Genomic DNA, 24,082 nt, shown 5'->3' on the forward strand with positions numbered 1-24,082 from the left:
TCATCTATCCCAGCTGAAGAAAGAATAACTGTATTTCACATTCAATCACACACACAAAAAAAAAAAAAAATTCACATTAAGCATACAACGCTAAAACTACACACATATACACAACAAGAAAAAAAAAATACTATCACCCCTCAACCTCCTTCCTCAATGCTTCCTTAACAATAGCCCCACACATCTTCGCGTAAGGATTCGTCTGCACCGCCAACTGCTGAGCAACTTTATTCCCAAACCTCCCCCCAAAGAAAAAGTCCCGACTCGCCATCTCCTCCAACCGATCCGCATCCAACTGGTTCCATCTCCCCGGTCCCTCAAACGCTTTACCACTCTTCTTCACCTTCGCCAACCTCAGCAACAAATACCCCCGGTGCGTATGCGCATCAGCCAGTAAACGCGCCTGGACCTCTGAAACAGGATCCGCTGGTGACCGCGGCGTGGCAAGACGAATCGCCTCACCCAGATCAGAGAGGAGGGAGGATACGGTCTCTGCGTTTTGTGGGTGGAAGAGATCTGTATCTGTTTTTTCCGCTTGGTCGCCATTGTGGGTGGATATGAGCATGCGGAGAGCTTGGGCTCTGTTCACGTAGGCGGGTGGGTAGGTTGGGTGTTCTGTTATCAGGGTGGAGAGCTGGTCTATGGCGGATTGGATGGTCTCGGGGGTCGGGTTGGGTGATGCTAGGGTGCGGACAATGGTTATTTCGCGGGCTTTGAGGGTTTCGTGGAGCTTGGGGTCGATGTTTAGGTGTGCTGGGAAGGGGGGCAGAGATGGGTTGATTGTGATGCCGTTTGAAGGCGAGGATTCAGCGTCGAAGAGGGCTTGGAGGACGGCTGAGTCGTTGGTTGTTAGGTTTGGTCTTGTGGGGGAGATTGTTGTTGAGGCCATTTTCGTTTCTTTTTACTTTTGTCTTTTTTTTCTTTGGAGTTCTGTTGATTTGGAGGTATTTGGTTTGTGTGAATTTGAAGTATAGATATGGATAAGATAGTTTGGTTTTGGTCGTGAGTGTGATGTAGGAGGAATTGATGTAGAAGATTGTATGTCTCAGATGTTTGTATGACGGATATTGTATATCTATGAAGAATGAAAGCGGTATAGTCCCAACCATTCAAGCGATTGAAGCCGTGGTAAACTTCATCGTCATTGTGGCGGATGTTTTACCCAGGGTCATCTGCACGCCGGCTATTTCGAGATACCCGCGCCCAGCCGGCCCTTTCCATGCAACACCCGTCCACATCCGACGCAAGCCCCAAGTTGCCATCATCTCGCTGACCGAATTGGGTAATGTATCATTGGGAAGAATGCAATCATCATTATCCACAGGCGATATAGATGTTGGTTCGATGCAATGGTGGGCTAGCAAGATACCCGGTGACCAATCCACGGTCTGGGGGTCGAATTGTATTTAAGATGATTATTATTCGACGTGGTTGATATAAAGACAGCACCAACGACTGGCTCAATCTACACTGCTCAACTCAGACTCAATCAGAGAACTTGCATTACTATAGACAGAAGAACCAAAGTCAAACCATAACACGAACAAGAAAACGACAACAGCCATGGCCCCCATCTCCACCAGCCCCCCTCCCACCGACCGAAACTCCCTCGCCAGCTACAGAGGCTACGACCATGTACACTGGTATGTAGGTAACGCCAAACAAGCCGCTACGTACTACATCACACGCATGGGCTTCAAGCGCGTCGCCTACCGTGGCCTTGAAACCGGCAACCGAAACATCTGCTCCCACGTCGTCCGCAACGGAGACATCACCTTCATCCTCACTTCGCCTCTGCGCTCCCTCGACCAGATCGACCGTTTCTCCGCCGAGGAACAGGAGCAGCTGAGAGAAATCCACCACCACTTGGAGCAGCACGGTGACGGTGTTAAGGATGTTGCGTTCGAAGTCGACTCCGTCGATGCCGTCTTCAATGCGGCAGTGAGCAATGGCGCAAAGGCCGTGTCGAACCCACAGACACTGAAGGATGAGAGCGGCGAGGTCAGAGTGGCTACTATCCAGACCTACGGCCAGACCACACATACGCTGCTTGAGAGGAGCAACTACCGCGGTGCTTTCCTCCCAGGCTACCGGCTCGAGACTGCAGAGGATCCCGTCTCTAAATTCTTGCCCGGTGTGCATCTCAACCGCATCGACCACTGTGTCGGAAACCAGGACTGGGATGAGATGGACAAGGTTTGCGAATAGTACGTTGTCCTTTGGTTTTATTCATCTTATGTATTCAAGAGCTAACCAATCGCAGCTACGAGAAGGCCCTCGGATTCCACCGTTTCTGGTCCGTCGACGACAAGCAAATCTGCACGTGAGTCTAGCTTTTCCCATCAGCTCTGTGAGGTGATTTGACTAACAATTGAAAAGTGAATTCTCTGCTCTAAAGAGTATTGTGATGGCCTCGCCAAACGAGATCGTCAAGATGCCCATCAACGAACCAGCCAAGGGCAAGAAACAATCTCAGATCGAAGAATACGTCGACTTCTACAACGGTGCTGGCGTACAACACATTGCTCTCCTGACCGACGACATCATCCGGGACATCACGAACCTTAAGGCTCGCGGTGTGGAATTCATCAAGGTCCCCAGCACTTACTACGACGACGTGAAGATCCGACTGAAGAAGGCCGGCCTGACGCTTCACGAAGACTTCGAGACGATCCAGAAGTTGGATATCCTCATTGACTTTGATGAAAATGGTTATCTCCTGCAGTTGTTCACTAAGGTATGTTGATCAGTTTTGCTGTCTTCTGTAATATGGCTGTATGCTAATGGTTATAGCACTTGATGGATCGCCCGACTGTTTTCATCGAGATTATCCAGAGACACAACTTCGAGGGTTTCGGAGCTGGAAACTTCAAGTCATTGTTCGAGGCGATAGAGCGGGAGCAGGAGCTGCGTGGTAATCTTGTTTAGGGCTTCGGGGATGATGATGCCAATGACTTATGCCTTTTGTATTGTTGCTTCTGCTTGATACCTACCCTACATCTCTACAAGTGTATTTTTGCGAAGTTGCTGCGCATGTTAGATTAGCGTCTCTAATGCTATATCAAAAAATGTTTCTATGAATGTGACAGTCTCGTATGTACACGCTGCCTTTTACTGTTTTTGAAGGCCTGTTTGCCCAAGGTTGTGGTTATTGTAAATTCTAAGCATACGAAGCATCTAATCGTATTTTCATTGTGCGACATTATGTTCGTTTCGTTGTTTCTATGCATACAGGTCACCCAGTGCACCCAGGTATCGGCAGACGAGATATGCCAAAAACTTGGGACACATATGACGATCCACGCCGATGCCCTTATCATTTCTTCTTCGAAGAAGAACCTCCTGGAGTTGAGCCCGGTCGGCGCTTATACTTCCGGGGATCTTTCCGGCTCATCAATACTTTATTTCTCGTCCCTTTTCCACCTTCCCAGAATCCACTTCCTGCTTTTCCTATTAGAACTGCACGGCAGACTCCGCAGTTTTCAGGCCGGTAGATTTGCTCTCTAGAACAGAAGCCACAAATCATACGATTCGCGTGTTCGTTGGGGTGGTCTGTCTCCGCATCGTGACATTTATCGCAAGGATATACCTTGGCGCAGCAGCTAAATCGAAACCAGCGATAGCTCTTGCCATAGTGCGAGCAGCGACCACGGCGGGGGAGTTCTTGACCAGCAACAATGCCGAGAGTTTCCTTTGGCTTCCTTCGTGGCAGTGCTTGGTTACGAGAAGTGAATGCGGCTGATCCTACTCTGAGGAATTTGACTTCAGGAACCTTGAACACCATCTTGCGATGACATTGGCGACATGACGCCGATGCACTCTCACCGCGGACTGCAACAACACCGGGTGCAGGGAAGGAGCTTGAACATTCAGCACATGTTGGAATGAAGCTGCTAGGAAGCAGATCAGCGATGGTACAGCCATCCAAGTCAAGGTAGCCGGCGCGGTTCGCATTAGAATGTATTAACTGTCGACGGAAACCTAGTTGAATGTAATTAGTTGAGTCTTCCATATGTTGTCCTGTTCGAGAAGGCCTTACCAAAACTCATAGTGTTGGCACATTTCTTGCATGACTCAATTTTAGGAGACAATGCATCAGCCTTGTCCTTCACCTGAGGGACGTTCTTTATGTCCATCTGCTCCTTGCATCGATCACATTTGATCGTGATTGAGAGGCCAACAAGCTCTAAAAGTTCAATTCCATATAATTCCAAGAAGGGGAAAGAAAGAGCAACGCCACGTTCAACGGTGGTTTCTGGGAGCGCTGGTACTGGGGCTCCTCCATCTTCTTCATCTTCGCCTGTAAAGTCATCTTCAGACTCGGTCATGTCCGTATCTTCGCTTTCGCTGCTGCGTTCACCCACTGTCCATTCTGGAGGCCGTGGAACGACATGGACGTGAGGCTTGTCTTCTAGTGTCGTGCCCTTTGTCGTTGTCGACATATCTTCAGGGTCTTTAGAATCTGTATACGGTTCAGATGATACATCAAGAGCAGTCTCCTGGAAGGGAGTCTCAAGCGGCATTTTGGCGAAGTTATGCATATTGGCCGTCAGGTAATTGATTTGCGACATCAGGTTCAATTTTGAATTTCCTTCAACCCACTGCGCAAACCCCACTTCAACAGGCCGCGCTTCTGCACGATCAACGCCCTGGAGCTCAACAGAGCTCTGTTCCAGTGGGTACAAAAGCGGCACCAATAGCTTGACTGTTTTCACAGAACGGATCGAAATCGGTAGCCGGTCAGGTTTGGGAGGCTGGATAGGAATGACAAACGAAAGCCCATCTTTAGATTTCTGAAACAAAGGCAGTCTTCCAAGACGAGCTTCAATCTGCTTAGTCTCAACAGATCGCCTCTTCTCAGCCTGCGATTTCTCCTCCGCGGTATATACCCGAGAGGGAGCCTTCGGCACAGACAACGACTTTGGTTTCGAGTCTTGCTGACTGACTGGGGTAGATACGGTCAAGAACTTCACCCCTTCCACAATCGCCTGGCTCTCTGGCTTCTGCTTGCTACCCACATTTGGCACAAACTTCAGCGTGGGGCCTCTTTCCGTAGTCGTGAGTAAACGCTCAAGGTGTCGGTCTAGCGTATTCATCCAAGTTAACAAGGTCGCATGGCCACTACTCCTCAGGGTGCTGTCGACAATGTCGTCGAATCCCCGTGCAACATTATCCTGAAAGGCGCTGCCCATTTCGGAATTGGTCACTTTCAAAGTGGGTCTCTCGCGGTTAGGATATGATAGCGGCACATGCAAAATGCATTGCAGCTTGTCCATTTCGAAGGGAAAGTCCGGATCCGAAGGGGCCATCCCGAAAGTCAGAGTTGTGCCCACATTATCCGTGCTCTCCGTCGGACGAAAACGTCGCCTCAGCTGGTTCATCTGGAATTCGCGGGGATTTGAGCTTTCGGCCTTCGAGATTGGCCTCTGGCCACTGGTTGAACTCGTGTTGGTCATGTTGCTGGCTGCCAGTGAAGGGTCGTTCATTCAAAGTTAATGGCAGCCAGAGTATCACAGAAACAAAGATGGTACGGTACGGTGAGCTGGAACAACTACAGACCCGGACAATAGGTCTGGATAAATAGTGCTAGACTTTGAGTATGAGGACTAGATAGTTTGCGAAAGGAAGCTATATGAGCTTAGTCATCTAACGTTGCCGCTGAAGGTGGGCCTCAGGCGCTAGTCCTAAAATAGGTAAAGCGCCACCATGACTCTTCGTGACTCCCGATGATTCAGTGCAATATGACTCAGGGTCCAACAGTGAGTGCCACATGGGCTGCAGAATACGAACTAGTCCCATGTCAGGAACTCCTGTTCTCAATTAAGTCCCATCAGTTTCCACGGCACTGGTGATGCCATTTTTTGGATGTGGTGCATCTCTTATCCCAAGGAATGATTGACCCCATCAAGTAGTAGTTAGTACTGTAGTAACTCAAGAGTTACTCTATTTTTAGCCAGTCAATACCCGTCAACTGAATTCTCACGGTCTTACCTTGTTTCGCCTCCAGTAAGGATTTCCAAACTCGGGTCCAAATGAGTACTCTAGCCTTCTCACCTTTCGCCCATTGTAGAATCCACTGAACATAGGCGTGCCATGATACCTTATATGACTTCTACTATCATCAACCCACCCACGGGATCACGCCACTTGCAGTCTACATTCTAGATGCCTCCAGCGTATCAAGCCACCAGTATACGAAGAATGATGGTCAGATTACTTACCAATTCTAGAACAGAAGTATATCGTTAGCTTCTAGGTGGAGCTTGCATCCAATACTATAGGGGTTTTCAGCCGATATCCCGCGATGTATCTAACCATCGTTTCTTGTCTAGAAAACTGTCTTCCCTGAGTATAGTAGCTCTTGAAGTAGGAACATGGACTGACAGGAATCGTCCCATGGTGAGTGGAGAGATAAGAATTGTAGAAAACGCATGTACCGTACTGTACCATACCACAAAATCACAAACTCTATACATCATAGAGGTTAGGAATTCTTGACTTGAATACCCAGTGGCTGCAATAGGTTTATGTTCTCGGTCATCATTGAGACAGCCAGCATCACGGAGTGTAAGATCTTCGTGTGAAAGTCCACATGAACGATTATCAAAAGAAGCTCTTTCAACTACTGGCACAAGAAATCATAATCCGTTACTTGACGGGCGATCGGCATTGGATTTAATGCTTCCTTGTGGCTGGATGGCTATCTCTCCAGCCAAGTCAATCTTGCAGTATTCATACACGGAAATAGTATCTTGGACACCCTTCAGAGTATAGTTCTACCAGCCTCTGTGGTTCAAGAACAGTCTGAACAGAAGAAAAACAAGACGCTCAATTCAGCCACTATATCCAACAATAAGCTTCATGAAGCAGCGCGTGTCAGCACTTTATTAACGACACAATATATCTAACACTCCCAGCTTTATAGCTTAATACATGCCAACAGTCGACGCAGTACCTTGCAGACTTCTAGGCTTTGAGATCTGGATATTAGACTAGAACAAAAACAAACTAGTAGAATAGCAACGCCAAAAAAAAAAATAAATAAATAAAATAAATGACACTAGTGTTTCAAATCAACCCATTGCCGTGTACATATTATGTATACAGTCACTGAGGCTGGGTTTCTCCGTCGTTAAAGCTGCAAGGGGTTGCTGATCAATTAGGATACCTGGAGTGGTCCGATTCGGATGCTAACCCACCCGCCGATGCCAAGTACTCCAACATGAGGGCCCACTGCCAGGTACATCGCGTTGTATGTCCGGGTGGTGTCAGCAGAATTGGGGTGGTTCCGATTGCTAGTAAAGGGGCAGTGCTTTTGTTTAGTAATGGTCTGGCTGCCCTTGACTCCTCATGGTTATGGGTTAGGGTTCCATCCAGATTAGGCATACACATTGTGAAGCGTAGATCCAAATGGCCTCTCTAATTTCCTTATTATAGTCAGTAATCTTCTGAATCGTCGCACTCCTATTCCTCTTCTTCCTGGTCTTCGTGATCTTCTCCTCGCAGCATGGCATCCTTCACTCTTGTCAGCGCCTACGCGGCTGCTGGCGTGCTGGCAATCATCGTCTTAAATGTCTTGCGTCAGCTCCTTTTTCGTAACAAGACTGATCCACCCCTTGTTTTCCACTGGATCCCTTTCCTGGGTAGTACCGTTACTTATGGGATGGACCCTTATGCGTTTTTCTTTTCTTGCAGACAAAAGGTTAGTCGGCCGCCGTGGTGTTCATTTCACCATCTTGTACGGAGCCCACTACTAATCCAATTGGCAGTATGGCGACATCTTTACCTTCATATTGCTTGGTCGAAAGATCACAGTATATCTGGGCATTCAAGGCAACGAATTCATTCTCAATGGCAAGCTGAAGGATGTCAATGCCGAGGAGATCTATAGCCCGCTCACTACGCCAGTCTTTGGCTCTGACATTGTGTATGATTGTCCAAACTCAAAGCTTATGGAGCAGAAAAAATTCATCAAATTTGGCCTCACTCAGGCTGCACTGGAGTCGCATGTACCATTGATTGAAAAAGAAGTGCTTGATTACCTCAAGACATCACCCAACTTCAAGGGGACATCTGGCAGGGTGGAAATCACGGGTGCCATGGCTGAAATCACTATCTTCACTGCCGGTCGGGCACTGCAAGGCGAGGAGGTTCGCAAAAAGCTCACTGCGGAGTTCGCAGATTTGTATCATGACCTTGATCGGGGGTTCACTCCAATCAACTTCATGCTTCCGTGGGCACCGCTGCCGCGTAACCGCAAGCGGGATGCAGCCCATGTGCGCATGAGGGAGATCTATATGGACATCATCAACGAGCGCCGCAAGAACCCGGACCGGGAGACGTCGGACATGATCTGGAACCTCATGCATTGTACCTACAAAAATGGACAGCCTGTGCCGGACAAGGAGATCGCCCATATGATGATCACTTTACTAATGGCAGGTCAGCACTCATCGTCATCCATTAGCTCTTGGATCATGCTACGACTAGCCTCTGAGCCCGCAGTCATGGAAGAACTCTATCAGGAACAAATTACAAAGCTCAGCCCGGATGGAAGTACCCTTCCGCCACTGCAGTACCGCGATCTGGACCTTCTGCCCCTTCATCAGAATCTCATCAAGGAAACTCTACGCTTACACCTTTCCATTCACTCTCTCATGCGCAAGGTCAAGAACCCGATGCCAGTTCCTGGCACACCCTACGTCGTCCCCGCAGACCACGTTCTACTAGCATCTCCCGGTGTGACCGCTCTCAGTGATGAATACTTCCCCAACGCATCCCGCTGGGATCCCCATCGCTGGGAGAACCGTGTTGAAAAGGAGGATGAAGGGGACATGGTCGACTACGGTTATGGCACTGTGTCCAAAGGAACATCCAGTCCTTATTTGCCCTTTGGCGCTGGCCGCCATCGCTGCATTGGAGAGAAATTTGCCTACGTTAACCTGGGAGTAATTGTGGCGACCATGGCGCGGCACATGAAGCTATTCAATGTAGACGGCAAGAAAGGGGTACCTGCCACAGACTACTCGTCTATGTTCTCCGGTCCTGCGAAACCAGCGATTATTGGTTGGGAGCGTCGCTTCTCGGAAAAGTCATGAGCCCTAGTTAAAGCCTTCCCTGGGAAGTCGATCTGTTCGATCAAAGCAGTCCCCTATCGTCGGCTTTTTTACCGCCGTGTAACATGGTCATCTTTCTGAAACCTATCTAGAGTCAACCATAGTTGGCGCCGCACCCTGAAAAGGATATGTATAATGTTAGCATTAGAAACTATTATTAATAATGTTATGCCCACAGCATGGTAAGCAAGTGCCCTAGTAGAACTGTCAGCAAGGGCTGACAATGTTGCAGTAATGGGAGATTACGATAAGAAGAAGTCATAATGTCACATGGTTATTTATGAATGCGTGAAAGACAGGAGCCTCCGAATTGGATGGTAGCAAAAATCCCAAGAGAGTAAGTACCTGCGTCAATACCAAGTTCGCGTAACCAGTAAACCGTGTATGTAAGATACCAGAGTTTCAGTCTATCATTGAGGGTAATACAGAGCTCAGCACCTATTTCATGACTAGATTACGTATAACAAGGTCAAATACATACGATTTGGCAATGAGGAAGCGGGATATGCTGTCCCACGGGTCAATGAGCGGTGGCGCAAGCCAACAAGTTGAGGCTGAGGGCTTGCCAGCTCAGCGACGGATATTGATTTATGTCAAAATAAGAATGATGGTGAGCGTGTGATCAAGAAAATTTACGGGCCGTTGGATCAGTTTCAGGGGGAATGGAGGAGAAAAAGCAAAACCTCTGCGCGTGCAAGCATCCGGAATAATCATAGCACACCATCAGCAGTTTTGAGGCGCTGATCGACATGGCCCGGGGTCTAGAATACGGAGCACAGAAAATATACCCCATAAATGAAGTGCCAACCACTATGGGGTGAGGTTCGTGGCACCGTGGTGGACCTGGTGGAGTGATCTGACCTTCGAATACGATTCTAGGGTCGACTGATAACGTCAAACGCCTCGTTCGCCAGGTGGGGCTAAGGCCTATTGAAGCCGTCAGCCATGCCCACTGTAAGGCTTTCCATGTAAGGTCGAAAGCTGGGGATCATGCGAGGGTGGTACACTGCTGGAGTACTTACCTGCCGTCAACTACATCGATCTGCGGTATTTCCGGTAAGCAACAAAGCGAGATTCACCAAGGGACACGGATGACTTGTCAGTAGGTTAACCTGGAGTCTGGGGGCAGGGGAAGAATTCGAAGTGTGATGAAATTGCCAACTCATAGACCTGGTGACCTTGAGATCGACAGTGCTCAGGTCCTGCCCAATGAGATTGAACGACCAACGCAAGCGACAAGGCCTGTTCCCAGACCTGCATCTGCTGAATAGGAAAAGAAAATAGGCGAACCGGTCGGGGCAGAGTTAGCAAGAGACTTGGTTGGAAATGATGATCGCTTCCTGACAACACCGGTACATATCTTTGTTTTGTTCTTGGGTTGAAATGAAGCTATGTGTAGCAGAACGATCACGTCGCTTGTACTGCTGTCTTCTCGCCACGTGATTCATACGGCGCGGTCAATGACGGCATACATCAGTTCTTCTATAATTGGATCATTTAACTGTCAGATGCGATGCAGATTTTTTTTTTTTTTTTTTGTTGTCACTGGCATGGTCTAGATGTCAACCTGAGAGTCGATCGGCGCCTGATGATATCACCGACAGGGCCAAATATCAGGGATGCTTCAGATCTCCAGAAGAACCCTTGGGTTTTTCCAATGCCTGACTCCTGTATGACTACACTACGTTGCCGAGTCGTACAGTACACTCGTCAAGCTTATCTCCCTATGGATAATTTGAACGAATTGCTCAGAGCCTTGAGTTAACTCCATGAGTTTCACGAGATCCAGCAATTGCTCAGGACACCAATAGATACCGAACACAAAACCGGATAATTTTACTTTGACACCGTGGATACTATGCATTGAGACAATAAGTATGACTTGAACAACTGTGGACACCTGGTTGGGAACGTTTCGAGTTGTTCACCCTCCCAAAGCAGGCCGTTCAACCTTATTATTAGAGACGAAAACTATCCTGGATCGGCTTTCAACGTATCCGACGGTTAGACCTCTATATTCCCAGCTACATGCCAGCCACATTGAGTGGGATCAGGATTTTGTGATCGTTTACTGATAGCGGTATGCATCTCACCATGACATGCAGCTGGCTATCGGCAGCTCCGGTCTACACCTGCAGTGGAATTTTGGCTGAATATTTCCCAAATGCGGCCATCACCCTGACCCATGTCGTCTTGGGAGAATTAACCGTATTCATTATATTATGGTACATCGGAGTTACCCTCATTTGTCTCAAAGAACCAAAGGACTCCATCATAAACTAATAGGTTAGTCGAAGTAGAAACAAAGTACTCGCAGGTACCTTCTCGCGTACACCATAAGTACCACCGTATGTAATTCCAAGTTCCGATACGACTCCAAACCGGAACGAAAATACGCATCGAGGATACGCCGATCCAGATCCTTCACGCAAACCACTTTATTATACTTCCCGACAACCCTCCAAAGCTGCTAAAGTTTCCGCCAAAGAAATCGCTATGAAAAGAAAGCTATAAACCTACAATCAAGCCCTTTAGTAAAATAAGAATCACTCAAATGAAACCCTTAACCCTTGAGTGCTCTCAAACCGGGAACGCTCGCGAAAACAAAGGGGAAAGGGGGATGGCGTTTCTCTTTTCCGCCCTCCAACATTTCCCCGCCAGATTTGACCCACCGGCACCGGGTTTCTCCTCCTTCCTCCCCGCAACCCCTCACGAGCTGAACACAGCAAAATCTCCGCCATGAGTCTCAACCTGTTAACTCGGGCCGCTCGCAATCCCAACGCACGAGTCAGAGGCCGAAGAGCCCCGGGATGCAACCTCGATCCACTACACGAAAACTATCAGGAACTGCTCCTCTCGTTCCCGTCCATGGAAGCATTTTAGGTTGTGCACCAACTTTCAAACAAGTCGTCCATTTTTGGCGTCATTGTGAGACTATCGGTTTTGGCTATGCAAACCCTAATGGGTCACCTCCAGCACTCACAGGGATTCACCCCAAAATACCCCTGTTCATGAAAGGCTACAGGCGTTGTAAATAACTTTTGTTGACATCATGAGACCGTAGGTCGATCGAGCGTAGGCTAGAGGCAAAAATGAGCCATATATGCAACATTAAGCGAATAATGATTGGAACCCTCTGTGGCATCTCGCAACCCCCAAGGAACGAAGCTATTGCTCAGATCTGCGTTATCGACGGGGAGTTCAGATCAGGAAACTTCTGGCGTCTGCACTAGAACAGGATACGAGGGCATGGCTGCGTTCCAATTGGAGACTGAGGCAGACCAAAGTTTGAACAATAAGGACTGTTTCGGCTTCGAGTGGTAGATGGGTGATTTATCCGCTATATACCGACTGAAGGCGGGTGTTTTCGAAATCGATATAAGCTTTCCCTTGTTTACCCGTCATTGTCTAGGTCAGTAATGACTTACCTCTTGTATAAGCTTGCTCCGATAGAGCTGGGGTGTCATTCTTGGTATGGTCAAAACAGGTCGAAACTTAGACTATTTGTCCTAGTGGAATAATCCCTCTTCGGGTTGGCATGGAGCCGCTACGTAAGTTACTTCACATCTCCTGGCCACTATATTCAAGTGAGCAGTAATCATCACTTTGCAATGGTTTCACGACAGGGTTTGGTGCATCTTAATATTGGAGTCTTTAGAAAGAGGCCAAAGTTCCAGAAGAACCGGCCCTAATAAGTGCTGTCCCACTAATTCAACATGTTACACAGGTTGCTTCATTGAAACTTAAACCTAGTCGAGTGGACAAAGTTATTGCATTGACTTCGATTTTCCCGTAAATTGCCATCCCTTCTTCGATACTTCTCTGAGTTGCTTCAAGCCGGTCAGACACTACTATACTGCAAGTCCGCATGAAGCACGGGAAAGAAACATTTGGAAATGGCATTTATTGGACAGTTCATTGAACGACTTGAGGAGAGGAGTCGATATACAAACACTAAGAGCAAGGCCCAGAGTTCTAAGATCACCTGCTTTAGAAGCGATAGTTAAATCAAACCATATAATGCCCACACATGTAGCCTAAGAAAAGGATAACACACCGCTTTGAAGCTACCGGATTTACAAGTAGGAAGGAATTGCTGAGCCATTTACCTGATTTGCAAACATCAAGGCAACATCATAAGTTTGACATGAGTGATGCCTGGTACGCCATAATATATCAGATACAAGGTCCCTATGGGCCTATATAACATTTCAGCATCGAAGATAAGCTCTATTGAACATATCTTATCTCATCGTTTAACAAATCATTTAGGGCAGAAAAATATCGTGATAATTAGGGTCATGTGATGCTTATTCAATTTTATGTACTTCCGTAGTCTATCTCCAAAGTTACATGTAACGAAAAGCGACTGTAAAGCAAGGGCGTGTTATTCTATTACAAGAAGCTCACTTTTATTACGCCATACAAGAGCGATTTCGATTCAAATTAGAATAACAACAAGATGTGAAGTACAAAGTACAAGTACACCAAGAACTAGGTATAATAGAATTAAGAGAGGTAATGCCAATAAATCCTGGTATTATACCTACACGAAGCATACGCGTTCTTCCATACAACCCAAAAGCAACAACCAACGCAGTAAGCAAAAAGAATAAAAATGTAAGAATTAAAAAAAAATAAAATAAAATAAAAATAAAGAACAAGTTTCTCCGTGATTACTCCGTTCCCAAAGCCGAAAGGATCTCAGATCCCAGAAACAGGAAGCCTAGCCCGCCAATAAGCGTCCCGCCCAACCAAAGAAACAATAAACCTCTCCTCCGAATAATATCCCCGAATACCCCAAAAAAAAATAAGGAACAACTCAGCAAGCAATTGAATTTCTGTCTTTCAAGGTTTATGCGTTTTCCATCGAAAGTCTAGCAGCGTTCTATACATACGCACACAGATTAGTACGGAGTCAATTCGGCCCGTGTCTGACGGAGCAAAGTCCTCCGAGTGATCTATGTAACTAGTAAATTAGTTCGAGTCTACTGTAAGCGACAGCCACCGTTGATTGACGAGCGCCACCTTGCGATATACTCCGCTTCTGCGGAGTAGCCGAGTAACTAATAAATAATAAATAGTAAACAAGTGTCAGCCGTTTGGCAGTCGGGATGTGGCCATCAGAAAATGAACAATCACCCGTTGTTGCTCTTGTTGCAGTTATACAATTACATCTTTGTTATCTGGTTTTGTTTTTTGTCGGGGTAATATCGGTAATACATTTGAACTGTGGTTCGTGTTCTCATACATACCAATCTATCAATATGACAATTAAGTGACGCAGAAGAAAGAACAACCACGGAAAAAGAGCAATTAATAAGGCACAAAACAATCTGCACCTATATGCATGCCCTAAGGTACCTTACCATACAGAGCCATGATCACGAGCCGCTTCAAAGCCAATAGCACTGTTCATCACCTCACTAGCGCCAATTCACGACACAGGGATACCACTTGGTAAAGTATCCCCCACGAGAACAACGAAGCCGAAGACAAAATAAAAACACAGAAAAATAGAAATAAAAACAAGTACACTGATAATAATAGACTCAATGAAATGCAATTGGGCATCGACAAGACCAAGTCTCGGGCACCATTGGTTATTCTTCACGCTACAATCATAAGCTACCCTTCAAATACCTATAGAGTGGATATTATTACCAAATACACGGGTACACCCAGAGCCCGCGGGAACCGCCATCCAATGTATGAGTGTATATAATCAAGTGAGAAGAAATTTTTTTTCTCCGGTAATGGATAAAATACTACACTAAGCCTGTATAGTACTAGCACACTATTGCTGCCATCCCACGCCCATGCAGTTCTCCCTTCTAGAACACTTCTCGAAGCCACGTCCTGAAAACCTTGTTTTTCGCCGTAAAAGACCACGGGTGTGGCATGTGACCAAACCAAGGGTGGACTTGTACGCCGCTGTCGCAAGCTCTTACTTCATATTGGCATTGCCCCTGTTCGAAATCCTGGTCGCATCGGGTGTATAGCCTTATATAGGAAGTGAAGGGCGCACTTACTGGAGGTTATATTTAAGTGTGTTATGGCACCAATTAGAACAGCGGCATTAGATATGGCTAAGTGGGTTTTGATGTATTGCGCGGGTTAGCTGTAGCACGGAGGACCGTGTATAGTTTAGTTCGGTAGATTTAATATCTGCAATGGGGTATCTGTCTTGGTTTTTCACAGTGGTGTATCTCCACATTGATAACCAAGTCAGCAATGCTGCATTGCTGCTATCAAGTCCGTTACGATGGGTTATGAGTCTCAAAATGCTTTACCGCTCCACACATTCGGCCGTTGATATTTCTCAACGTCTGCCCATCATATGAGTATCCATAATAACTAGCACTAAAGGTTTTTTTGAAGTATCGTGTCTAGACCCGACCGTTGTCCGGCGGTGCCCAAGCTCGGCTTCATCCCGAATTGTCGGAATGGTCTAAGATAGTGTGAAACACGGACCGAGAGGCAACAAAGGCTGAACTTCCGCCTTCAAGAAAGAGCTAGTAAGCATACAGATAAAGAAATGTATTATTAGGCCCAGGTACTAACCTTGACTTGCGCTGTGGCTCTAGATACCAGCTAGACTCTGTCCAATAGAGAGACATACTGTTGTTGTTGGATAGATGTTCTAGATCTCAACAGACCAGAGTCATGAGACTCTATTCGGTATGGCCACTGCTTTATTGTATTAAATTCTATGTGGCACACATAGTGTAAGACATCTCACGAGATGTCAGAGTCATGGTAGGTGGTTAGCTGATGCAAAAGCATAATCGGGAACCGGACGACAGTCTTCCACCATATCCCGAGATCATCGGCATGCCGAGCTGAAGATATGGTATCGACCGGGCCACCTTAGCATTTCCATGTGCAGAGCCACAGGGTAAAACTTGGTAGCTTGCAGGCATAGACGCGACAACAGGTTCAGAACGATCCCAAAACCGCATCCGGCGGATAATATCTATATCGTCATAATTGTTTACCAATTTCAACCCCTTCTCCACACATCAACTCTATTTGATCCATCAAAAACAAGGCACAGAACAGGACCATAATTATTAAAATTGAGTTGAGTTGAGGTGAAACTACCATCTCCAGCTATTCACCAAAAACAGATCGGAGTACCAGATACTTGTCATCCCCATACACGGTCACAGTATAACAGCAGTACCGGTGAACTTTCAAAGAGCAACACTCCACCCAACGAATCAGTCATCTGCCCGACCTTTCAATCGACCCACACGCGACCCGCAACCGCGCATCTCTCCAAGCTGAAGATGACTCAGGCAGAAATGAGAACCGCAAAGTCTGTAAGGTCAGTCCAGTCCACCTGATCACGCGGTAGACTCTTCTAGGCAAAGACTCCCCCAATCCAACCCCCAATCGACTCCACCGTCCAGGCCTGGTTGATGCGTACCAGGCTACCAGTCACAGCTGGCATGTCTTGCTCCACGTTTTCTCGGGCACGACCGGATGTCAAATTTTCCCCTGCTTGGCCTGTTTGGGAAAAAATCGGGAAATTCAGGAATGCGCGTGTTTCGCCTGTGGGGAGGCTCTGCAGTAGGGTGATGGGTCCAAGGTCTGGATTTTGCACCTAAGTGGGATGTATAATCATGTATTATCGGTTTCTTGCACATTACTAGTTTAGTATTGCGGATTCCTGTGTTAGAGACTGCATTGCAAGTGGGTTGGTTCATTATTGAGCCCCATTGTAGTATTGCAGTTGATCTTGTTCAATCCAAATGCAACATATCGGTTACATCATACCGCTGGAGGCTTACGGAGCACTGCGCACCGGATACAAAAATTAATCAAACAATTCGATTGATATCATGACGGCTATGTAGTTTAATTCTAATTTCCTCTATTCCATAACGGCACCCATTGAATAAAAAATTCAGACCATCACTTGAAGAAAATATAAAAGATAACTGAAAAGAAAACAATATTTCAGCCTGCGGAGAATTATGCTTCCAATCGCAGGCATTTTCCCTGTAGATCAGCCGCCAAGAGATGGTTATACTCTCCGTTGAAGAATCCTGCACATGTACCGGGCAGCATATGATCTGCAGCATTCGCCATGATAAGAGGATGATCTATCCTGAATCATTCTATATGTGGCACACGCCTCATTCTAGTCTCAAGTGTAAACAGGGAAATTGCGGGGACTGTAGTGCTTTACCCCGTATGCTGGAGAGATTTCATCCTAGCCCTAGTGACCAAGACATCATAGACCATTAAGTTCCAGATTAGCGAAGATATTCAGATTGTTTCTGCCACTTACCTCTGGACCTAAATCGAGGGAAGAAGACGAAAAATCAAAGCATGATTTAGGTCAAGGTTACAGTTCACCATGGAAATCGAACCCAAATGACAAATCATGCCAGATCCGAACTCATGGATGCAAAAGGCTTCCACCCAGTCTCTCATCAAAAATATCATAATGTGGTCACCCGGAAACTCAAGGCGACGCGAATCACAATTGCAATACGGACTAGAACCCAACATTTGACCCTCCTTCAACCCTCTTCCAAGGAGGAGGGGTGTCAAGCATCACCAGTAGATCATAACTCCAATGATCTTGTTCTTCCTTTCCCAGGAGAGGAAGAATACCTCAACTTGATGTGGCAGATGATACAGTTTTTTCTCAGGTTACCTCATTCAACCGAAAGGTTCCGCCGCCTCGTTCCCGTCATACCTCAAGGCGATGACAATTCATCCCACTTTGTATGACAGGTGAGACAAATTTAGAAAATTAAAAGTTCATGTAGGAGTCTGGGAAACAAACAGGAAAAAGTTAATCAATAAAGAAAACGAGATGAGATGGTGTAGGGGACCCTCCGATCAGGCATCCCCGTCCATCATAGGGGAGAATCGATGAGATAATTGATAATCGCCATATGGAGAGAGGCATGGCCCAGTGCATGTGAAGGGATCAGTGCGATGATTCTAGATCTCAAGAGGTACGAATTCTGAAGATATCGCCGGTGCCGCGGATGGTTTTCCAACCACTCAGAAAGCCAGCCCTAGGTGGTCAGTTCGATCCCTGCTCATAATATTGGTGGCTGACGCTTAATTAATACATGGCTTGTGCGCATACGTGTCAGTGCACCTCATCCTGGGCCGGCCAGAAGGTTCGAAGTCTCTATTCTAGTATATAAGTTTGACTACTATGCAATCCAGAATGTATATTTTCAGATAAGTTTTGGTCATTGGATTCTATTGGAGTAATCTTCAACTTTTTTTCGTAAATCACAATTTAGCGTACATGGCATGTGCAGACTGGGCCAACCCCCTCCATAGGACCCAGTAGAAAGGCGCGGAGCAAAATCAAAAACATATGTATGGTATCTGGTATCAGAGCAAAAAAAAAAAAAAAAAAAAAATAGAGAAAGACAAGGGCTTCAAATGCATCGAATGATACCAATGACGTTTTCTGCTAAGATGCAGTCACGAGACGCAGCAATGACATCCATAAAAGGCCTCTTTTAGAATTCCGCCCAACCCGTACTGGAAAGAGAAACACATAAGAACCCATGCCAAATTCGAATCGCAACAGTTCCGCCCGCCATGGAAGGTAAAAGAAGATCATCTGTACATGATTAATCGCGCTTGAGGTTTTGTCCTCAATATGGCTTGTATAATATCAACATAACGGATAGCCACACATTGCCATGAGAAGAAATGGTATGGAAAAGGAGCTGAGAAAAAAAAAAATCAAAGACCCGAAAGAAAGAATTAGGTCGAAATAACAACCATATGATCCATAGTTGCGCCAAAATGCAATGCAGAGTCGTGATCGTACGTGTCACAAGGATATTCAATCGGCGGCTTTACATAGACGTTAAAGAAACGCGTTGAAAGTTCGGTTATCATAGTGTCAGTAAACATTACCCATCCTAGGAAGGATATGTCATGACAGATAAAAGGTGAGGAGTAGAAAGATAAAGAAAACAGGTTGTTTTCGGTGTTATCGAGGACAAATGGTCGTGTCGCTCCGAAATCGGTTACCAACCCTTGGCATGGTACTCCCATGGACCAAAGTCAGTATATTGATTAAAAGAAGCTGTCTTCGCCATATCCTTATCCTTGTTCTGATTGGCTGCGCCAGGGTTGGACACTCCAACACCCTGTCCCTTTTGTGCGCCCTTAGGATTAGGATATTCCTGCAAGTTCGCCATGTCATGTGCAGTGTGTCGTCGCTTGAGGAAGGCATTGGCAGTCGCACTCTTCTGCTGCCGTTCCCAAAGTAAATGACGTCGAAGTGACTCTGTGAGTTCAGTAGCAAGCATGTTCCGTCGCGTGGTCCTCGGCGAGTGAGCGACAGACTGCGGAGTAGGTTTCATGACTATCGGTTTCGATCGAGGGACACCAGGGCCACGCATCGTCAAGTTATCCTCATCGTCTTCGGGCGGCGAGGCGGGGATGGATGGACCGTTTGGTGATGTCAAACGCGACCGTTGCAAGGCTGGACTGGAGCGGGTAGGGGCTCCCATTTTAGTCGGTTGATGCATCATCATTGTCAACAGGGAGCGTCGCGAGACAAGGTTGGGCCTTGAATCGACCCGCTGAAACATGTCTCTCTCGTCGAGACTCGAGCGTCCGCTCTCGGTAATCGAATCCTCCCAGTCAGAATCTTCATCTTCAATAGCACTCTCATCGACCTCGTCCTCGCTCTCGACAGCATCTTCATCATTGCCTCCAGAGGGCTCCTTAACAGGCTTTATCGTGCCATCTTGTTCCCTGAACGAAGTGACCTTCTTCTTAGGACTGGGTTGCATAGTCCCCGACTTGGACAATTCGTCGGAGAGGGAACTGCGATGGGGACCACGCAAAGCCATGCGGTCCTCAAAGGAGCTCTCGTCGTCATCACCTGAAGAACCACCCAATGTAAACATTCCACCTTTCTTCTTGAACGGTGTCGGCTTTAGCTGGGCGGAAGCCTTTGCGGGACTGGGTTCAGCCGCCATTCTAGGCTGCGACCGATAAGACGACGAGATCAGGGAAGGAGAAAATCCACGGATGATGCTGGGAGATTTGATCAACTCGCATCGAGATGGAAGGATTCCTGAGGAAGACACGCTAGTATCGGAGGCATTAGCATTAGCAGCATCACTGTCGTTGCAATCCGGTGCAGTAGTCGAACAGGACTCAGTAGAATGATTCGGCTGTTGAATGACAGGAAACGACGGAGACGGCGAGGGCGTTCGCCTCGCAGTTGATTCAGAGGGAGGGGTAGGAGTTGGAGTAGAAGGCCGAGGCGTAATATCAACGACAGGGGGCGAGACTGTAGCCATTACGGAAGGGATAGGTTCGAGGTTCTTCTTCTCTTTGATGTTCAGTACCATGCGTTCCAGACCCATTGATGTAATGTGCTTTTCTTTTCCACGGCCGAGACTTGCCAAAGAATCGTCACGGACAACGGCAGGCTTGATATCACACTTAGGGCGCTTGATATGGTGCTCAATTCTCTCCGCTTGCTCAGACGCAGCAGATTCAACACTGGCAGAAAGTTCTGGCATGTCTGCCGACTCCTGACGAAGGAGTGGCAAAACCGAGGCATCGCTCGATGTCGCCGGCTCCACACAGAAAGTCTCACGTGTCCATAGTCTCCAACTTAGGTTTTCAAGACGACGGCCCTCTTCCATGTAATCTGCACATTTCGAGAAGACTGAAAGACACGGTCAATTTGAATTCCCAATCACAACAAACCTGCAAAAAGATATTACTCACCCATCCACATCCCATGAAGGCTTTGCGCATTTGCCGTATCCACCTTGTGAATCTTCGCTGTGTCCACCGTGACGACAGGAGTAGTTAAACGTGAAGGCATTTCGTATATAAATTCAACGCGAGCTTTACAATGATGTTCCTAGCAACTCTCTCCTCGCGGAAATTCAGTTCGGGGTCGCCGTCTCCCCCGATCGTGGTCGTACGGCGCGAAAGTGATGATGCGGGAAATCTCTCTAGTCCTTCAGGATCCACCCAGAAGACACACACTGGTGTTGTTGGTTTTGCAGCGTCTTGCAATTGTCCGAGTGAAAATGGCGCCCTAGCTATCGGATGCAACGAGTTGAACTTGGGCCTCCGGTACAGTGTGTCCTGAGGTTTAACTAGCAATGACAGTGATGTCGAAGGGTTGAACAGGGCGTAACGGTATTCAATCCTCTAGACCCGCACTAAACAAATTACGGTGCGGAGGAAGAGATCGGCCAACAGCGAACGACGGTCGGAAGCAAAAGTCGAAGTTTGATGAGTTAGTAGTCGAGGGATGTATATGTGCCGGAACCGAGGAAGTATAGAAGGTCCGTGATGACTGTCGTTTCTGGCCGGGAGAATTGGGGTGAGGAGGAGAAAAAGAGGAAAATTCAGAAGTGAAAAATTGAAAAGAGGAATATGGGGGAGGAGAGACTTAGTAGGTGGAGCGAACTAAGAAGGGAGGAAAAGAGAGAATAGCATAGATCGTAGTGAATGACGGGTCGGTGGAGATGGTGGGAAGGGAAGGCGTATGAGAGTGGTAACGGTACCAGGGGAGGAGCGCAAAAGAAAAAGGATATCGAGGGTGGCCACCCACAGTAAAAGCCCAACGAGGGTACCGAGGGACAGGTTCTAAGGTATGGGGATGGGATGGCGGTAAGTAAAAGGATGGATCCTAGTCGCGCCTTCGTCTTCTCCATGGTCCGGACCTGGATTTTCAGAAAATAGAAAAAAAAAAAATAAAAAAAAAAAAAAAATTTAGTTTTTATTTAATAATATTCAATTTTATTTTTTCTCTAGTGTGTTACTTCCGGAGTACCCCCGTGGGTCGGTTGGTATTTCATACAATGTCATAACGCTCCGTAAGATTACCGGCCTGTTTCCGGAGTTCCACCCAAGAAAAAAGTACGGAACTTGGGGGTAATCATCACACATTGGTGGTTGTACTATTACCCCAAAAGAAGCCGACAGACTTTCTTTCCTGTACGAATTGATCCACTTTACCGCAACCATCTTGCGGGTTTTACATGGCAGTATAACTTCAGTATAAAATAGATGTACTGTACATCAACAGTGCACAAAGCTGTTTGCTGACCATTCCATCAATATAGAAATTGAATGAACATTGATACTGAATGGCAGTGAATGGGCATCAGGACCTAAAAATATCCAGATCCATAACAAACAGACCGAGAGCTGCAAAGAGGAAAAAGGAAGCAATTGGTTCTAGACAAACATTCAGACAAAGATCGACTGTCCTGTGACCTCTGCCGCTGCTGACTAAGAGGGCGATGGAATCCCTTTGCAGTTCACTTCATCGGTCACGGGGTCACTTGACTCCTCAAAAACGGGGCCGTAATGATTGGCGCAGACTGGTTGCTGTTGATATCACTCCACTTATGTCTGGAGGAATTCTATGATGATTGAACGCAGACCCCTCTGACTGCTACTGCCATTATCCATGTTAATTTTCGGTATACTGACATCCAGGTCTAGTCCATACCTTAGGTACCTTCATACAGTACTTCTGCAAGCTTCCAAACCGGCTTGTTTGGTCTCAGTCCATTTTCCCCAAGTGCCACCCTATTAAATTGTCCTGCATTACTTCAAGAGTCCTGCTGACTTTTTGCTGGAGCCGTCTTGATGCAATTATGTTCGCCACGGGCATGTTTTCGGCCACATTCGATACATTAATTGCCCCGGGTCCATGTTCTGGGTTACTCCCCAAGCCACATTTTTTTGCTTTCTTTTTTGCTTGCCAGATGATTTCATTAGCGTAAGGCCATTTTCCCCGGCCGTTGAATTTAATTTGAAGTTTATCCGTCGTCATCACCCTACCCTTGCGAATTCTCGCTGTACTTCCATCCTTCTGACACGTCGGCATTTTTGGTTGACACATCCCGGCTGAAAATGGTCCAAACAATGCCTGCCTGTATGGCTTTTAACCGGTGGTATGTACCATCAACTTTCCCCCCAGATCGAGTCGCATACCGGGGAACCGCTACTCAGTTTCCGATCTTGCTGATCATCTCAATTATGGATGTTCAATTATGCATGGGTCTTATCGGTGCCTTGATTGATCTCTGTTGCTATGTAGCTATCCTAGCGAGCACAATCCAGTGTTCAATCTCCCGGTTCACCTTCACCTATCATGCGGGCCCTTTCCACCTAGAGTATGAAGCATTTCTTAGTGCTACAAAGCATCACTTCCGCCTAGATCCCTAGCGGGATGCTGTATTGGCCCCCAGTAGTGAATAGCAACACGAAGGGGCTGTCAAAGGGCAGTGTCACAACTGCTCCTTCATATCCTAACAATAGTCACAAGGTGTGAGGGCTGCCAGCTGTCACCAGTAAAGCATAGTCAAATGAGATCAACATAACCCAAGGATTCGGGACAACTCTGGAATTTTGATCATAGAGTACGTACATACATACAACATACATATTGAAGGCTTATCCATAACGATAACCGCTGGACATGAATGACCCATACCCCATGTTCTCTTTTTTGCTGGTACTTTAGCTTTTAGCCGCGCTTTTACCTTTAGCTTTCTTTTTTAAATTAATAATAATATTATTATTATTTTACTTCTGAGTGTCACGGGGCTCTAAAAACTTTTTCCTTTCCCTTGTTCTTTCCCTAATCCCCTGTTGCACAATACTGGAACGGAAACGCCACAGTTTGATCTATAACCCCAGTTCCCCAGATAAGTGGTTCGGGGCGCTGGGTTGAAGGAGATCTCCCCGATCCACTCGTCACCTATCACTCAAAACCTATTCGTACTGTCACCTTCAAGTCTCCTCTCTTTCTTCCCTTTTTTATTTTTAATTTTTTGCCCTTTCCCTTCTTTCAACTTCCCGTCAGCCCCAGAGTAACACATTTCGCACGTTTTATCAATCATGTGATGATCCACGTCAAGGGCACCAGCTCCAAGGAACACCTGATTGATGAGTTGTAAGATTCAGTTTCATCT

The 24,082-nt window shown here is 46.8% G+C and overlaps 8 protein-coding genes across 8 annotated transcripts; 4 read left to right on the plus strand and 4 right to left on the minus strand.

Annotated features, from left to right (window-relative positions):
* Window positions 1-55: 55 nt before the first annotated feature.
* hmgX lies at window positions 56-1,018 on the minus strand. The gene has a single exon (XM_032068243.1). The coding sequence runs from the start codon at window positions 887-889 to the stop codon at window positions 134-136; it is 756 nt and encodes a 251-aa protein (XP_031923725.1). The 5' UTR covers window positions 890-1,018; the 3' UTR covers window positions 56-133.
* Window positions 1,019-1,227: 209 nt separating this feature from the next.
* BDV27DRAFT_37833 (4-hydroxyphenylpyruvate dioxygenase family protein) lies at window positions 1,228-3,100 on the plus strand. The gene is made up of 4 exons (XM_032076483.1): window positions 1,228-2,207; window positions 2,264-2,323; window positions 2,380-2,737; window positions 2,794-3,100. The coding sequence occupies exons 1-4, from the start codon at window positions 1,564-1,566 to the stop codon at window positions 2,926-2,928; spliced, it is 1,197 nt and encodes a 398-aa protein (XP_031923726.1). The 5' UTR covers window positions 1,228-1,563; the 3' UTR covers window positions 2,929-3,100.
* A 30-nt stretch (window positions 3,101-3,130) lies between these two features.
* On the minus strand, window positions 3,131-6,058 carry BDV27DRAFT_134153 (uncharacterized protein). Its single transcript, XM_032068244.1, has 2 exons — window positions 4,040-6,058; window positions 3,131-3,981 (listed from the first exon to the last, which is right to left on the minus strand). The coding sequence occupies exons 1-2, from the start codon at window positions 5,484-5,486 to the stop codon at window positions 3,317-3,319; spliced, it is 2,112 nt and encodes a 703-aa protein (XP_031923727.1). The 5' UTR covers window positions 5,487-6,058; the 3' UTR covers window positions 3,131-3,316.
* A 1,230-nt stretch (window positions 6,059-7,288) lies between these two features.
* Window positions 7,289-9,298, plus strand: BDV27DRAFT_134154 (cytochrome P450). The gene is made up of 2 exons (XM_032068245.1): window positions 7,289-7,702; window positions 7,770-9,298. Exons 1-2 carry the CDS (start codon window positions 7,508-7,510, stop codon window positions 9,096-9,098), a joined length of 1,524 nt encoding a protein of 507 aa, XP_031923728.1. The 5' UTR covers window positions 7,289-7,507; the 3' UTR covers window positions 9,099-9,298.
* Window positions 9,299-14,248: 4,950 nt separating this feature from the next.
* On the minus strand, window positions 14,249-14,697 carry BDV27DRAFT_134163 (uncharacterized protein; the record flags this gene model as incomplete). The annotated part of the gene is made up of 2 exons (XM_032068246.1): window positions 14,404-14,697; window positions 14,249-14,351 (listed from the first exon to the last, which is right to left on the minus strand). A coding segment is annotated over exon 1 (151 nt), but the record flags the coding sequence as incomplete, so codon positions are not given.
* On the plus strand, window positions 14,695-15,497 carry BDV27DRAFT_134166 (uncharacterized protein). Its single transcript, XM_032068247.1, has 2 exons — window positions 14,695-15,085; window positions 15,149-15,497. Exons 1-2 carry the CDS (start codon window positions 14,936-14,938, stop codon window positions 15,197-15,199), a joined length of 201 nt encoding a protein of 66 aa, XP_031923730.1. The 5' UTR covers window positions 14,695-14,935; the 3' UTR covers window positions 15,200-15,497.
* Window positions 15,498-18,791: 3,294 nt separating this feature from the next.
* Window positions 18,792-21,231, minus strand: BDV27DRAFT_38013 (uncharacterized protein). Its single transcript, XM_032076484.1, has 2 exons — window positions 20,865-21,231; window positions 18,792-20,802 (listed from the first exon to the last, which is right to left on the minus strand). Exons 1-2 carry the CDS (start codon window positions 20,962-20,964, stop codon window positions 19,139-19,141), a joined length of 1,764 nt encoding a protein of 587 aa, XP_031923731.1. The 5' UTR covers window positions 20,965-21,231; the 3' UTR covers window positions 18,792-19,138.
* Window positions 21,232-23,030: 1,799 nt separating this feature from the next.
* BDV27DRAFT_161472 (uncharacterized protein) lies at window positions 23,031-23,333 on the plus strand (the record flags this gene model as incomplete). The annotated part of the gene is made up of 1 exon (XM_032073232.1): window positions 23,031-23,333. One exon carries the CDS (start codon window positions 23,031-23,033, stop codon window positions 23,331-23,333), a length of 303 nt encoding a protein of 100 aa, XP_031923732.1.
* Between the last annotated feature and the right edge of the window lie 749 nt (window positions 23,334-24,082).

Source organism: Aspergillus caelatus (assembly GCF_009193585.1).
Source record: "Aspergillus caelatus strain CBS 763.97 unplaced genomic scaffold BDV27scaffold_203, whole genome shotgun sequence".
NCBI classification, from domain to species: Eukaryota; Fungi; Ascomycota; class Eurotiomycetes; order Eurotiales; family Aspergillaceae; genus Aspergillus; species Aspergillus caelatus.

Bases quoted from the DNA above. Each gene is read 5' to 3' on its own strand.
- BDV27DRAFT_37833 (XM_032076483.1), top strand. From the start codon at position 1,564: ATGGCCCCCATCTCCACCAGCCCCCCTCCCACCGACCGAAACTCCCTC. The intron at 2,208-2,263 runs GTACGTTGTCCT...AACCAATCGCAG, and splicing joins ATGGACAAGGTTTGCGAATA to CTACGAGAAGGCCCTCGGAT. The intron at 2,738-2,793 runs GTATGTTGATCA...TAATGGTTATAG, and splicing joins TCCTGCAGTTGTTCACTAAG to CACTTGATGGATCGCCCGAC.
- BDV27DRAFT_134154 (XM_032068245.1), top strand. From the start codon at position 7,508: ATGGCATCCTTCACTCTTGTCAGCGCCTACGCGGCTGCTGGCGTGCTG. The intron at 7,703-7,769 runs GTTAGTCGGCCG...TCCAATTGGCAG, and splicing joins TCTTTTCTTGCAGACAAAAG to TATGGCGACATCTTTACCTT.
- hmgX (XM_032068243.1), bottom strand. From the start codon at position 889: ATGGCCTCAACAACAATCTCCCCCACAAGACCAAACCTAACAACCAAC.
- BDV27DRAFT_134166 (XM_032068247.1), top strand. From the start codon at position 14,936: ATGCAGTTCTCCCTTCTAGAACACTTCTCGAAGCCACGTCCTGAAAAC. The intron at 15,086-15,148 runs CTGTTCGAAATC...GGGCGCACTTAC, and splicing joins ACTTCATATTGGCATTGCCC to TGGAGGTTATATTTAAGTGT.
- BDV27DRAFT_38013 (XM_032076484.1), bottom strand. From the start codon at position 20,964: ATGCCTTCACGTTTAACTACTCCTGTCGTCACGGTGGACACAGCGAAG. The intron at 20,803-20,864 runs GTGAGTAATATC...CGTGTCTTTCAG, and splicing joins CCTTCATGGGATGTGGATGG to TCTTCTCGAAATGTGCAGAT.
- BDV27DRAFT_134153 (XM_032068244.1), bottom strand. From the start codon at position 5,486: ATGAACGACCCTTCACTGGCAGCCAGCAACATGACCAACACGAGTTCA. The intron at 3,982-4,039 runs GTAAGGCCTTCT...ACATTCAACTAG, and splicing joins TGCCAACACTATGAGTTTTG to GTTTCCGTCGACAGTTAATA.